The sequence below is a fragment of the Eulemur rufifrons genome, chromosome 18 (assembly GCF_041146395.1).
Source record: "Eulemur rufifrons isolate Redbay chromosome 18, OSU_ERuf_1, whole genome shotgun sequence".
Lineage (NCBI taxonomy): Eukaryota > Metazoa > Chordata > Mammalia > Primates > Lemuridae > Eulemur > Eulemur rufifrons.
The window spans coordinates 2483833-2497080 of record NC_091000.1 but is presented as its reverse complement, the minus strand read 5'-3'; the positions used below and the strand labels follow the sequence as shown (position 1 = coordinate 2497080).

Genomic DNA, 13248 nt, shown 5'->3' with positions numbered 1-13248 from the left:
ATTTGGAAGAAAAGTTACCTTTTTATCTTTGTTTCTTCTACTTGACTGTGGATATTAAGCACTTTAGTTTTGTGTTTTTATTAACTCTATTGGAGAACACAACATTCAGCGTCTTTATTGTCGACAAAGTGCTAGGTAACAGATTTTTTTCCCCCAAATTTTTATAAAATCATTGATTTTTATCTGCATGAACTATAGCTTATTTGTGGCTTGTGTCCTTTTAATTACTAGTTGATGACAGAATTTTATTTTAAAATTTAAGTTAGAAGCTTTTAGGATTAATTGGAAAATTTGAAAACTAAGTTATTTTTTAAAGTAAGTTATTTCACATTTATATAGGAAAATTTCACTTGATGTTTTTCTTTGGAAATTTCTTTAGATCCAAACTTTATTCATGGTTTTATGTATTTTTTTTTTTTTTTAAGAGACAGGGTCTCTCTCTGTAGCCCAGGCTGGAGTGCAGTGGTGTCATCATATCTCACCGCAGCCTCAAACTCCTGGGTTTAAGTAATCTTCCTGCTTCAGCCTCCCAAGTAGCTGGGACAACAGGTGTGCACCACCATGCCCGGCTAATTTTTTTTTCTTGTTTTTCTTTTTTTGTAGAGAAAGGGTCTCACTGTGTTTCCCAGGCTGGTCTTGAACTCCTGACCTCAAGTGATCCTCCCACCTCTGCCTCCCAAAGCGCTGGGATTATAGGTGTGAACCACCACACCCAGCCCCAAACTTCACTCAAGGTTTTATAATAAGAAAGCCAATTAAAAAGTGAATTAAGGACCAGATTTTTAAGTATCTTGAAGTTTTTTGAGTGCTCATTTCATAAAAGATCTTAATTTTCTCATACTTTTCTTACAGTGGCAGGCTTAGCAGCCGCACTTTTGAATACCATCTGCAGAGGCCACAGATTCCTTCTCCAGAGAGCATGACTTCCTCTAGGCTAGCCACTAGAAGGTTTTATCAGCAGGTCAATGTTTAGTCATTGTAGTAATAGTTCATAGCAGGTGTGCCTGCTGAGTTAGTCTTGTAAGTAGACATTAAGTTAAATGCTACTAGTGGGATGATCTAAGAGGTTAGACACTTTTTTCTCATTCTAGTTAGCTACTTTGCTTTTCTATAGCTTCTATAAAGTAGAAATTGTAGGCGTTTTACACACAAGTACAAAATAAAGTTATTGCTATATAAAAAGATAATTTACTTTTCCTATTAATGGAAATTTTATTGAAGGTCTTGTGTAATATCATTTATATTTTAGTTCTTTAGTAAATGTTTGGTTTGGGTCTAAACTTTTAGAAAGGCCTTAATCAGCACTGGTGTCCTGTTTGACGTTGCTTTTTTGGTAGACAAAATCCTCAATTTGGTTACATAATCTTTTTCACAAGTCTTCAGACATCTAAAATCTCAATTAACTCTCTCAGACTATGGACTTTTCCATTTGTATGCCACTTTAGGAGAAAGAAAGAAGCAAATCATAAGAGGGAAAAAGTCCATGAGTGTGTTTCTTGGGTGTTAGAGGAGTGATCAGAGACCACATTTCAGTCCTCTGTTTACCATTTATTGACTGTGTGGGCTTGAGCAAGTCATTTACACACTTTGATTCATAGTTTCCATGTCTCTAAAGTGAGGTTTGTTTGGATAAAATTTAAATAATAAGATAAAACTACTTAATAAACTAAAGTACTATATAAATGTAAGGTATTATTTGTATAAAATAGTTCATTCTAGCATCTATAATCCCATGAAAATAGAATTAATATGCAACCAATGCCTTGTAAACAGGCTACTCCCGTGAAGTTTGTGATGGTTAGCATATTCTAATTATACAGGAAAGTCTACTTATTCTGTATTTTAGAACATTTTCAAGAACAAGCATGTGCATGAGTGAACCCAGTGAAGCTCAGCTATACCTGGCCCGGACCGCAAGAACTGTCCAAGCGAACTTCGGCCAAACTGCCAGCCTGCACGTTTGTTGGGCTCAATAAATGGCTGTTGCTTTAGGGGGAAAAAAAAGCATCTAAAGATAAGGTTTCTGGTGACCATTTTATTCACTGGATCATCCTGTTAACCTGAACATACAATTCCCTACATATTTCTGTTTCTAAAATATAGAAAGCCTTCTGTATAGTGTACAACTGTTATAAAACCCACATGAGGATTTTGAAAATTTCGAAACTATGTAAAAGAAAAATATTTTGAGTATATTTGTTTTAGAAAGCAAGTAAAAAAACCTCTACAGTCTGACCTCTTAAAATATCAAACATTATTTCAAAATTTAAGCAGTGAATACTGTTGATAGTTCTGTGATTCTCTGGCAAATCAGGACCATTTTAAACAAGTCATCTTCTGGCTTTGGTATTCCAGAATATGTGCATTGTGTGCTGTATTTATCAACGTACTAATCCTCAGTTTCTTGGTGAAAGTAATACAGGTTTTTTTCAGATTTCTTTTTATCTATTATTAGTACTTTTAAGTAGAAGGGACTGCCTGCATATTGAGTTGAAGTAAAATGTCAGAATAAGGTAAAGTTATAGTGATACTTAGTTTAACTTTTTAAATTTCAGTGTGTTTGAAGAAACTGACACGGATTTACAAGAGCTTCAGGCCTCCATGGAGCAGTTACTCAGGGAGCAGCCTGGGGAGTACAGCGAGGAGGAGGAGTCGACCTTCAAGAACAGTGATGTGGACCAGACTGGCGATGGGACGGACCTGGCGGAGGAGGATGACAACCCCAGCAGTGAAAGTGCGCTAAACGAAGAATGGCACTCGGGTGCGTGATCGTGGCCGTAGACCTCCTTCCGCGTGTACAGACATTTCAAGTGGAGTGTATTTTTTCGGTATCTGATATAAACCATTTCCAGCTTCAACATACTGACTGCCACGCTGGAAAAAAAAAATATTTTCCTTGGGGCCACGGTGGTTTTTTTTTTTTACAAAAATAGAATAAAAACTTCAAAAAAAAAAACAATCCTTTCTAATTTAATGAAAAATTTATTATTTTTTATTTCCTGTACATGAGTTACATGCAATTAAATTGTCAATATTAATTGCAACAGTAAGAACATATCAACAAGCAAAATTTTCACAAACCCATTGCAGGGTTTTGCCCAGGGGGCACCCATCACGTACCATGTGTGCTACAGCATGGCAGCGCGAGTTGCCTGCACAGCAAGGAGCTGCCAAGGTCAACAGACGTGGGAGTTACATGTGCTGAGTCCTCAGGCTCAAAACTGGCTGGAGTTAAATACAACTCACACGGCAGTTAATGTGTTAAATAAAACTGAAGTGTGCTTCCTTGTCTCTGCCCTTTTTTCATTCTTTTCATTTTCACACAAATTTACAGTTTTCCATTTCTTTTCCATTAAATTTTCCATTTCTTCCCCATTAGATTATAGCAATTTTTTTGAAGCATTTTTATTCTTTGTTCTCCATTTCTTATTTTTCCAGTAATAAAAATAATAACTTAGTTTTCTTACCACTTTATGTTTTACAAAGAGCTTCCACATGTAGTGGTTAATCAGCAGGGTTAATACAGAAAGCAGTTTTTAAAATCTTATCACTTTTTTTTTAATTTGGAAACTATTCTTTGTTCATAGCATTGCCCCTAAGATGCATAGAAAATCTGTATATTTCAATAACTATATAACATTTATTTGGAAAGAAGAGCTAATAGTGAAAAGAAAAGATTCTGTAATGATTTTTTTTCAAAGTATCTGGAGCGTGTACACAACAAAATATATCGGGCATTTATAATCCTTTCTAAGTGTTTCCCTAAAATTTTATGAAGGGTGTCTTAGGTTGTCTGCCTTCTGCATGCTTTTTCATGTTATAGCCCACGTTTATTATCAACTTGTAAAAAATAGTCAGGGTTGTTCACATCAAGCCAGAACACAGAAATATGCTTTTTCTGTTTTTTACTAAATGAATGACATCACTAGGGATTTTTATTTGTTTGTTTTCAAGATGGGATTCGATCTGTCACCCAGGCTGGAAAACAATGGCATGATCATAGCTTACTGCATCCTCCAATTCCCAGGCTTAAGAGATCCTCCCATGTCAGCCTCCCAAGTAGCTAGGACCACAGGTGTGCACCACCATGCCTGGCTAATTTTTATGTTTTTGTAGAGATGGGGTTTTCCTATGATGCTCAGGCTGGCCTCGAACTCCTAGCCTCAAGCAGTCCTCCCGCCTTAGCCTCCCAGAGTGCTAGGATTACAGATGTGAGCCACTACACTCAGTCAGAATGTTTTTATTCTAACCTGATTTGCTATTTATGTCTATAAAAGATTACCAAAGTAACATTCTTATTGAGACAGATTTATATACATTTTGCTTACCTATATAAGTGACAAATATTATAGTGACAAAAATATTTATATTAAAAGTAGAAGTAGTCTACTTCAGTGGCATTATTGACTTGTCATAGAATTTTAGTCTATTAAGGTAAGAATTGTTCAGTCTTACTTTTTAATCATAAAATATCTTCTTTTTATTTTACGTTTTTAGATAACAGTGATGGTGAAATTGCAAGCGAATCTGAGTATGACAGTGTCTTTAACCATTTAGAGGAACTGAGACTTCACCTGGAGCAAGAAATGGGCTTTGAAAAGTTCTTTGAGGTTTATGAGAAAATAAAGGTCAGTAAAATGTCAATTAAAACATTTGCTTTTGGCCGGGCACGGTGGCTCACACCTGTAATCCTAACACTCTGGGAAGCCAAGGCGGGTGGATCGCTTGAGGTCAGGAATTCAAGACCAGCCTGAGCAAGAGTGAGACCCCCGTCTCTACTAAAAATAGAAAGAAATTATATGGCCAACTAAAAATCTATATAGAAAAAATTAGCCGGGCATAGTGGCGCATGCCTGTAGTCCCAGCTTCTCGGGAGACTGAGGAAGGAGGATCACTTAAGCCCAGGAGTTTGAGGTTGCTGTGAGCTAGGCTGACGCCATAGCACTCATTCTAGCCAGGGCAACAAAGCGACACTCTGTCTCAAAAAAAAAAAAAAAAAAAAAATTTGCTTTTAAAATATGCTCTGTTTGAGTACTAGAAAATGTTGATCCTTATCGGTCATTAGATTTCTTTTAAGTAAAAAGTGAAGTCTCCAATTAGAGAAAATTATTCAAATGTTAATTTATATTTGGGAATTTGGTATAGGCTATTCATGAAGATGAAGATGAAAATATTGAAATTTGTTCAAAAATAGCTCAAAATATTTTGGGAAATGAACATCAGCATCTTTACGCCAAGATTCTTCATTTAGTCATGGCAGATGGAGCCTATCAGGAAGGTAAGGTTTCCTCACATGTCTTATTATTTTCAGTAAACGTGAGAAAAAGAAGATGACAGATAGAATTGAACCAGCTTGTATCCCACCCATTTTGGTGAAATCTATATTAGATTTCTTTATTTCTATATTAGATTTCTTATTTCTGTATCTATTACTTTTACTCAATTATAAAATTAACTCTCATATACTTTTATTGATCTGTCTTTTACTTTTATTGACTTAAGTCCTTTAAGTCAATATTTTTAAATTTAATTTATAAGTAACATTTGAATGAGATTTTTAAATCTTATTGGGCAGATTTTGGAAAGCTCCAGAAATTAGAGTAATTCGTATTCTATTTTGGCATCTCTAGAAATTAGAATAATTTTTATCAAGGATGTAGTGTTAAACTTTAGGCACATAAAGCAATATGTAAAATTCTGAACAAGAGTCGGGCATGATGGCATGAACCTGTAGTCCCAGCTACCCAGGAGGCTGAGGCGGGAGGATCACTTGAGCCCAGGAGTTCGAGGTTCCAGTGAGCTCTGATAGCGCTACTGCACTCCAGCCGAGGCAACAGAGCAAGACTCCGTCTCTTAAAAAAATTTTTCTTTTCAACAAGAATTCATTTCTAGATTATTTGCCAAAAAATTGATCATACTGCTTTAAAGGTTTAATTCATAGACTAAAATTGAGGGTTTTAAATGTTTATGCTTAATTTTAGCAATATAAATTTTTATAAAACTTATTTACATTCCATACAAAAAATGTTTTGCGTAGGCATATAAAAAAGTTTAAGATGGTGTTTAAAAATACATATAGTACAAGATAAAATTGAGTTTTAAAAAAATATTTGGGAAAGTCAATGTATCGGGCAAATGAGTGCAAGTGATATAACATGAGCCAGGAATGAAGAAAGAAGACAAAGTTCATGTTCAAAAGGTTTCTGCATTTTCTGAAAACGGGACACAGATTTGGTGCCGGTCTTTCTAGGAAAGCAGGAAACCTAATTAATTACATGAGTCACAGTATTCATAAGACAAAAAATGTCAGTTGCTAAGACAACAATAGGCCAGCTATTTTTGGTACTGAAACCAAAGGAAAAATTTTCCCATTGTATTTAAGAAGAGGACACTGTCATACAGTGTTCCTCCACGTTGAGTAATACATGGGTCCCTTTAAGGGAGAAAACATTTTTTTTCAAGTGCAAGATTTCAAGATCCATAGACCCCATTAAAAAACTCAAGTCTTAGAAAATTTTGTCAGTTGTGAATTATTAGTTTTGTATAAAACAGATATTTTATGTTTCTAAATATTAAAAGATTATTTTATCATCAAAATGAAAATATAAAATGTAAACATTATCCAGAACCTGTGGATTCCTGATTTTATTGAGATCTTAGGCTTCATCTTATAAAACAGTGTTATAATGGAATGAAAAATATCCTTAGTAATTTTTACAATATTTGGATTTCCTGGGGCTGTTTCTTGTAATATATCTGGTGTAATTTAATGGCACAAGTCCAAGGAGGATTCCATTTAAGTAAATCTGTGGAGCATATCAAACCAATTCTGTTCACATTCAGACCATTCATCCTCAGGCAGCTCTCCGTAAGTATTGTTTCAACACAGCTTTTCATAAGTCAGCAGCAGCAATGTGCTTGGGGGCCAGCTTTGCTTGACAAGCGTCTGGAGAGCTTTTATTTTGCTTTGCCCCTTAAGTGGAGAACTGTAACAATCAACTGATTCACAAGGTAATATTGACACCCCTCTTTTGACAGCTGAGTGGCTTCCAGAGAACACATGCCTACATGGAAGGCCATTCCCCTGCAGAGGGCCAAGAATCAGGCTAAGCTAATACACCCCTTAAGAAGCAATATTGGATTTTTTTCTAGCACACAGCTGAAAAGAAGATGAAGACCCCAAAGCCTTGTATCACAGAGCATGGCAGTAATTCCTTTACCCTAGAAAAAACAATGTAAAGCAATTAAAACCAGAAGTCTACCCTGGCAATCTTTTTAAAAATCTTAGTACAGCCCATAAAATATTATAACTTACTAATATGCCTACTATAGTAACTATTTATGAAGTGTACACTGAGTTATCTGAATAAGTTAACTTGCTGTTTGTATTGTTAATCATAGGAGAGAGAAATGTTAGACAGTGACTGGATTTAGAATGACTGGTTTGGAGCCCTTCTTATTGGAAGTAATTAGATCCCACGCATAGTTATCTTACAGAGTCTTTTAGTCCACTCCTTTTCCCAGGAGGTAACAGAAAGACCATGTTACCTGCATATGGTGCTTACGCACTTGTATTCTCTGTGTGGAGGAAGGGGAGGCCACCGAAGGGAGGGAGTAGGGAAATTTTTATCTAGTTCACCCAAAGGTGATACCAGGTCACTAAGGTGCAAGTTTAAAAGAAGACTGTCTAAAACTCATTTCTATTCTATTTCACTGAAAGTATCTGAGGCCTGAAAACAGCCTCAACTATTCACCTCCCCTGATACTGGCCAGGTGCGGTGGCTCACGCCTGTAATCCTAGCACTCTGGGAGGCCGAGGCGGGAGGATCATTTGAGCTCAGGAGTTCGAGACCAGCCTGAGCAAGAGCGAGACCCCATCTCTACTAAAAACTGGAAAGAAATTAGCTGGACAACTAAAAATATATAGAAAAAATTAGCCGGGCATGGTGGCGCATGCCTGTAGTCCCAGCTACTCGGGAGGCTGAGGCAGGAGGATTGCTCGAGCCCAGGAGTTTGAGGTTGCTGTGAGCTAGGCTGACGCCACGGCACTCTAGCCTGGGCAACAGAGCGAGACTCTGACTCAAAAAAAAAAAAAAAACCCTGATACTGTGACAGTGCTGGTTAGATAAGTAAACGTCAATAACTGTAGCTGTTGACAAAGTTAATGTCACTTAGTCCATAGCTAGGTAGTATTCAGAGTCAAAAGTCAAATAGAGCCAGTAAAATGTGTAAACTACCTAATACTATTCTTAATAAATTCTTCCACAAGGAGAGAAGGAGCACAGCTGGCAGAGGCCACCATGTAGAGCATTGGCGTTAGCAGCCCAAGCTCGTAGGTTCTTAAGAAGGAAATATCTACCTTCGCCCCGTGTTCATTGTAGATAGAATATTGAGCTGTGTTTGTGTAATGAAGTTTTAGGCATCAGTTAAAATGAGTGAACTAATTCCATCTGTCAATGTGGATGAGCCCCACAAACACGATGGTTGAATAAGTAGTATGTGATACCATGTATATAATATTTAAAAACAATTTTATTTAGATGTACATATATGTAATAAAAATAAAATCAGAAAACTGAGAGAGAGAAGTATACACATCAATTTCATGGTGCCGAAAACGCCCCGGGGAAGAAGAGAATGCAGTGAGATTGAGAAAGGGTGCTCTCTGTCTGTCATGTTTTCCTTAATAATCCAAACCAGTACGGCCAAGAGTTAACTTTATTAATTCCACATATCATGTACATGTGTCTGCATTTCTTTTCTGATGATTTGAAATATTTTGTAATTTTAAAACATAAGTAAATTGTAGTACAGAGTGATAAGTGCGACATTGGAAGCAATAAAATGTATGTGAGTTGCATTAAGTAATGACACAACCATCCTGGATGAAATGGTGGCGGCAGGGCAGCTCCTCCTAGGGGACAGGACGTCAGAGTTGGATTTGGGAAGATGAGTGAGAATTTGCCCCGTGTCCATACATGGGCTCACACATGGGAGGATACAAAACGTTGTAGCGGGGGAACGACAAGCCATTCGGTGTCACTAAAGCATAAATTATGGGGGCAGTCGAGGAAGATGGGAAATGAAATTTGGTAAGACTGGACATATTTAAGAGGCTTCTGAAGGGCTTTACAGTCCATATGAAGGAGGATGGGTTCTTTTCTGAGGCAGTAGGGAGCCAGTGAAGGATTTTAAGTCGTACAGTGATTTGACATGACACTTGGATTTTTATTGAAAGATCACTTTTGCTAGAATGTAGAAGATAATGCTTGTTATAGAAGATTAAAAGCAGTCTGTTTAATTCATTCAATAGTGTTTTTTAAAATAAAGAAAAATTGGAAATAACCAAAATGTCTGTAAATAGGAATGGTTAATTTAATTACTCCATATCCGTAAAATAGAAGACTATACAGATTTGAAATTGACATGGAATGTATCCATGTTTTATTCTTTTTAACACTTTGTTGAAAATTTTCATCATATGAAAAAGTTTGAAAGACTCTACAGTGATCATCTGTGTACTCACCACCCAGATTCTAACATTAACGTTTTATCTTGCTTATCTGCCTTTCCATTCATTGTGTGTGTTAGGTGGAAAAACTCATGTTTCAAAACTGCATTTTGGTGTAACTTTTAAAAATATCTGTGTTTGCAGAGGAAAGCAATCGGGGAGGGTTCATATAAAATGACATTTGTTATCTTTTGCGTATAGGTGATTTTTGCCTCCCACTTTACTTTTCATTGTATATTGTGAATATTTTACAATGAGTATATGAGATTATAGTAAAAAATGTGTTTAAAACCACATTAAAGCTCTTTTCCTTTAGTGTGAAAAAGAATTAATGTTTTTTATTACTAAGTAGATACAGCTTGATTTTAAATGGGGTTAATTTGTTTCTTTTTTCTACAGATAATGATGAATAATCCTCAGAACGTTCTTTAACCCTCACCTATGTGGGAGGATTGAATTTGGCTCATCAGAGTAACAAGTGTCAGTGGGAAATACAACAATTTTATAAAACGTGATCAGATTTAAGAAGAGTATGCTTATTGCGTGAAAAAGATGGAGAAACATACCATTTTGCAATGAAGATTCTAGTATTTTATCTATTTTATTTTGTCTGTCAAGTTCCATAGTTAAATCCTGTAGAATATATACTTTATTAAATCATCCAACCAAAGCATAAGAGACGTTGACCCAGAACTGGACTCAGTGGCTTTGAAGATTTACTATGCAACAGGCAACTTTGACTCTCAGCAGGTGTCTTCGGGTTGAGGGAGTCACCTGTGTCATGAAAGCCCTGCCTGTGGTTTCCATGTGCGTCTTTAAACATGGCCATTTTTTCTGTCTAGCACTTGTTTTCATCCTCCTGGCCAGCAATTCTGCATTAAATAACTTTGTCAAGGGCTCTGTTTAAGTCTATGTTTTGAAGATGGAATTTTTAGCCTTAAAGTTTATATTCTCAAGTCCTTTTCCAACCAGTGTGTCTCCTCAGCTAGCTCAGTGGAAACAGGCTATAGAAAGTCTTAGAAATCATTAAAAGATTGGATTATGAACGCATAGCAAAATTATATTTCCCAATATTTAAAAAGTTGGTTTATTGCCTCTATATCTTATTAAGGACCAGAACCAGTAATATTATATCTAAAATTAGTCTGTGGATTTTAACATTTACTTAGTTAAATGTTACCTAGTAAAGTTGCCTTTTGGTTTTTAGCTTCCTGTCATGCATGTGCTTCAAGGACAATATGAGGTTAAAAAGGACAAAGGAATCATTTTTGTTTTGACACCGTGTCAGTTTTGGTAACTAGGCAAACACTCCTCCTTTGGGGAACGTTTGCCTCTTGTGCTTCTTTCCATTATGAGAGGATTTAGTTAAGTCACTGAGATGACGGTCTCACAGCTTCAACTGCAGTATGCCAAGTATTACATGGTTTCATTAGCAATGTCTACAGTCCAGATGTTTTTGTAATAAAAGTAAAATTTTTGAAACTCCAAGTACAAAGCATTATGATTTGCATAATATGTAATTTGAAAAATAAAATCTTATCTTGCAGCACTATCAACACTATGTTGAATTTATTATATATATGATTAATATTTCTAACATCCCAAACTAAATACTTGATTTTTATATGTTTATTTTATGATATTGCTATTAAATTTTTATTACCACCTGAAGTATACCATTGATTGTCTTTTATTTATTAGCACTTTTCTCAATAGAATGCTTTTACACAGAGCATTGTTCTTAATAGAAGGACATTTGAATTCTGCACTTGAAAGGTGGTAGGCCGGGCACGGTGGCTCAGCCTGTAATCCTAGCGCTCTGGGAGGCCGAGGCGGGAGGATCGCTTGAGCCCAGGAGTGTGAGGTTGCTGTGAGCGAGGCTGACGCCAGGGCACTCACTCTAGCCCGGGCGACAGAGCGAGACTCTGTCTCCAAAAAAAAAAAAAAAAGAAATTCTGCAGATGAAAAATGCACGTGTACCAAGCAGCAGACTAGCTACTCAGGAAAACAGTGAGCTAGATCTGACCAACATTTATAAAACACTTCATGTAATTCAGTAAAGAATATTTTCAGGTGTACATTTACTGAGACCACAGTTTGAACCTAAAAATGTAGCAAGAAATTTTAAATGATACAAGTCATACAAAGTATGTTTTCTGACCACAATGGAATTAATTAAATCCATTTTTAGAAAAGGTTTCTAGAAAATCCCCAAATATTTGGAGACTAAACACAGTTCTAAATAACTCATGGATCAAATGAGAAATCACAGCCAAAATTAGAAGATATTTTGAACTGAATGAAAATTAAAATGTGACATATCTAAATTTGTGGAGTGTGTCTAAAATAGAACCTAGCAGTGAAATTTATAACATTTAACACTTACATTGTAAAAGAAGCAATTCAATAACTTAAAATTCTACCTTAAAAGATCAGAAGAAAAAAAATTAAATCCAAAATAGAAAAGAGGAAAATTTTTTTTAAACGCACAGAAATCAATTAAATGTAAACAGAAAACAGAGAAGCCAAAAGCTTGTTCTTAAAGAACATCAATAAAAGTGATAGATCTTTAGCTAGCCTAAAAAATACTTAACACATAAATTAGAAATATCAGAAATGAGAAGGGGAAGTCACTACAGAACTAAAAGATATTAAATGGATAAGAGAATATTATGAACTATTTATACCAATATATTTGATAATGTAAAAATTATCACATTTCTTAAAAGAAAAGCTACCTGTATTAGTCAGTTTGGGCTGCCATAACAAAATACCATCAACTGGGTAGCTTCAGGAATCTATTTTCTCACAGTTCTAGAGGCTAGAAATCCAAGGTCAAGGTTCCAGCTGGCTTGCTGCGTGGCGAGGTCTCTCTGCCTGCCTTGCAGATGGCCAACCCGCTCAGTTTCCTCACGTGGCCTTTCCTCAGGAGTGCTTTGGAAAGAGGAAGGATATTTTCCGGTGTCTTTTCTTATAAGGACACAAACACGTTAATTCTAGAAGATCAAGGTCCCACCATTATGATCTCATTTAACTTCCTTAGAGGTCCTGTCTCCAAATACAGCCACTCTGGGAGTTAGAGCTTCAACATGAATTTTGGAGGGTCACAGACTTTCAGTCTGTAACACTACCAAAGCTCACTCAAGAAGACACAGAAAATCAGAAGAGCCCTATATCTAATTATAAAATTGAATTTTAGTTTAAAGACTTCCCGCAAAGAAAACTTTGGGCCCAGATGGCTTCAATGAAAAATTCTACCAAATATTCCGTGAAGAACTATCAATTCTACACAAGCTGTTCCAAAGTAGAGGACTGCAGGGAACATTTTCCCACTTGTTCTAAGAGCACAACATTGCCTGTTCCCAAAACCAAAAAAAGGAATTTAAAGAAAACTACAGACTCATACACCTCATGAACATTGATGAAAAAATTCTTTGCAAAATTTTAGCAAGTCAAAGCCAACAATATATAAAAAACAATGCATCATAACCAAGTAGAATATATGCCAGGAATGCAAGATTGGTTTAACATTTGAAAATCAATTAATGTAATTCATCATATTAATAGACTAAAAAAGAAAAACCATATGATCATCTTAATAAATGCAGAAAAACCATTTTAGAAAATCCAAAATCCGTTTCTTATAAAATCTCTCTGCAAACTGGGAATAGAAAGGAAATGCCTCAATCTAATAAAGGTCATCTAAAACCACCACCACAACAAAAACAAACCTACTG

At 35.9% G+C, this 13248-nt stretch overlaps 1 protein-coding gene across 1 annotated transcript in view; it reads left to right on the top strand.

Annotated features, from left to right (window-relative positions):
- NEK1 (NIMA related kinase 1) overlaps window positions 1–10388 on the top strand; it is a 117674-nt gene extending 107286 nt beyond the window's left edge. Inside the window, exons 32-35 of the mRNA XM_069493756.1 lie at window positions 2556–2761; window positions 4498–4628; window positions 5146–5278; window positions 9911–10388. Coding sequence (XP_069349857.1) covers window positions 2556–2761; window positions 4498–4628; window positions 5146–5278; window positions 9911–9924 — 484 coding nt within the window. The 3' untranslated portion in view covers window positions 9925–10388. The remainder of the gene's footprint in view (window positions 1–2555; window positions 2762–4497; window positions 4629–5145; window positions 5279–9910) is intronic.
- Window positions 10389–13248: the final 2860 nt, after the last annotated feature.